Source organism: Puntigrus tetrazona, unplaced genomic scaffold (assembly GCF_018831695.1).
Source record: "Puntigrus tetrazona isolate hp1 unplaced genomic scaffold, ASM1883169v1 S000000829, whole genome shotgun sequence".
NCBI lineage: Eukaryota > Metazoa > Chordata > Actinopteri > Cypriniformes > Cyprinidae > Puntigrus > Puntigrus tetrazona.
Genome location: NW_025048430.1, coordinates 1 through 1729, shown reverse-complemented (window position 1 = coordinate 1729; position 1729 = coordinate 1). Strand labels below are relative to the sequence as shown.

Below are 1729 nucleotides of genomic sequence, written 5' to 3'. Positions count from 1 at the left end.
ATAAAATAAAGTATCTTTAACATGCGTAAAATTTGGGTTATTTTTAATTCTTAATTATTTATATAAATTTTGCGATTTAATTAGTTTTTTATCAATTTACAAAGCCTATTTAGACCGTACGATACAGATGAAAAAAGCAGTGACAGGTCAGTCACTCAAGGTCTCAAACCTTATTTAAAGCAAACACAGGGATGTTGGGAGCGTCTATGTCTTTGAGATCTCTCTCAGCATCGTACTTCAGGTCATTTGACACACTGAACCTAAAACAAAGCAGACATCCCTCGGTCAGATCAGCAGTCGATTGAGCTCGACAGAACACGAGCGTCAGAGACGCATTTCAGGCGTTTACCAGAGCGCTCTCTTCCGTCCCTTTAAGAAATTCTCCAGTATGATTCCCGCTACGGTGCGTCCTTTCCCGACGCCGGCTCCGTCTCCAATCAGAAACCCTGCTCGCTGACCGTTCTGAAGAATCACCTCGTGTTGCTGAAGAGCACAAAGCACATTTTACATATTTAATTGATTAACTACAATTTAATGTTTTGCATTTTATCTTTTTACAGATCAAAGAATGGAAATGTTACCAGATGTTAGAATTTGGTAAGAGAAAAGTGTTTTTAAAATGCAGAATAAAAACTGTAACTATGACTACATGTCTGATATTACATTTTTGCAGCATGCACTCCAGCTATTTAAAAAAAAAAAAACATTTTCTGAAAGCAATAAGTATAAGACAAGTTTGTACAAGATGTAGTTGTAGTTCATGCATCTTTTCAAATGACTTGTTTAAAGGTGCTCTATGCAAGTTCTACTAAAGCATAAAAAAAGCCACGATATGTTTGCAAATATTTAAAAAACGTGTATGTTAAACGTGTTAGCATACTTAAAAACAACGCTACAGTCAGTTATTCTCCTTTGAAATGTGCGTTCCAGGAAGGGTTGCCAGTTGGCGGAAAATACAGCATATTTAATTTCATTGGCCATCATGTGTGCTTGTTCTTTTTTGTGTTATCAATCTGGCAACCTGTGCGTGCGTCACGTCTAAGGAGGAGGGGCCGAAAGAAAACCTCTAAAATACTCCACACATACACTACAGCTTACACACTTCTACAAATCTAGATACACCACCTTTAACGTTTACATCGCGCGTGGTGGACTCAGAACAGAATCATCTTTAACTAAAAGGTTAATAAAGTAAAAGCTGCGTGAGTCATGTTGCAGCTATATTTTCAAGTCGACCAGTCAAAAAAAAGACATGCATATTTATGCTGTACCGCCCGGCCGTAATTCATTCACATTAAACTCATCTGGGAGAAGAAAAGAGAAGAGCGGAGAGCGTAGGAGTACCTGGCAGGCGTAGATGATGGCCTCCAGCTGCAGGGCAGACAGCAGGCCGGAGCTAATGCTGCAGTCTGGAATGGACAGTGTGTAGGTGATGTCTGGAGGAGGAACGCTGGACAGTGTGTTGGTCTCCACCACGATATCAGGATGAGAGATTCCTATAGTAGCTGCACACAAGCCACCAGAGAGTTTACTTGCCACGGAAACACCACATACTGTTAAATCGACTTTGTGCTGTATGAGGAGGCAGCATGACTTTTTATTACATTTAAATGCTTTAAGACCAATGCAAATAAGATTAATACTATATGTCAGACTTTTTACTATGAAGGGATGAAAACCAAACTCTCTCTCTCTCTCTCATATATATACATATCTATATATATATCTA

At 39.0% G+C, this 1729-nt stretch overlaps 1 protein-coding gene across 1 annotated transcript; it reads right to left on the bottom strand.

The window, feature by feature from the left end:
- Positions 1–169: 169 nt before the first annotated feature.
- Positions 170–1505, bottom strand: LOC122335589 (protein strawberry notch homolog 2-like; the record flags this gene model as incomplete). Its single annotated transcript, XM_043233431.1, has 3 exons — positions 170–260; positions 350–483; positions 1345–1505. Coding segments are annotated over 3 exons (386 nt in total), but the record flags the coding sequence as incomplete, so codon positions are not given.
- Positions 1506–1729: the final 224 nt, after the last annotated feature.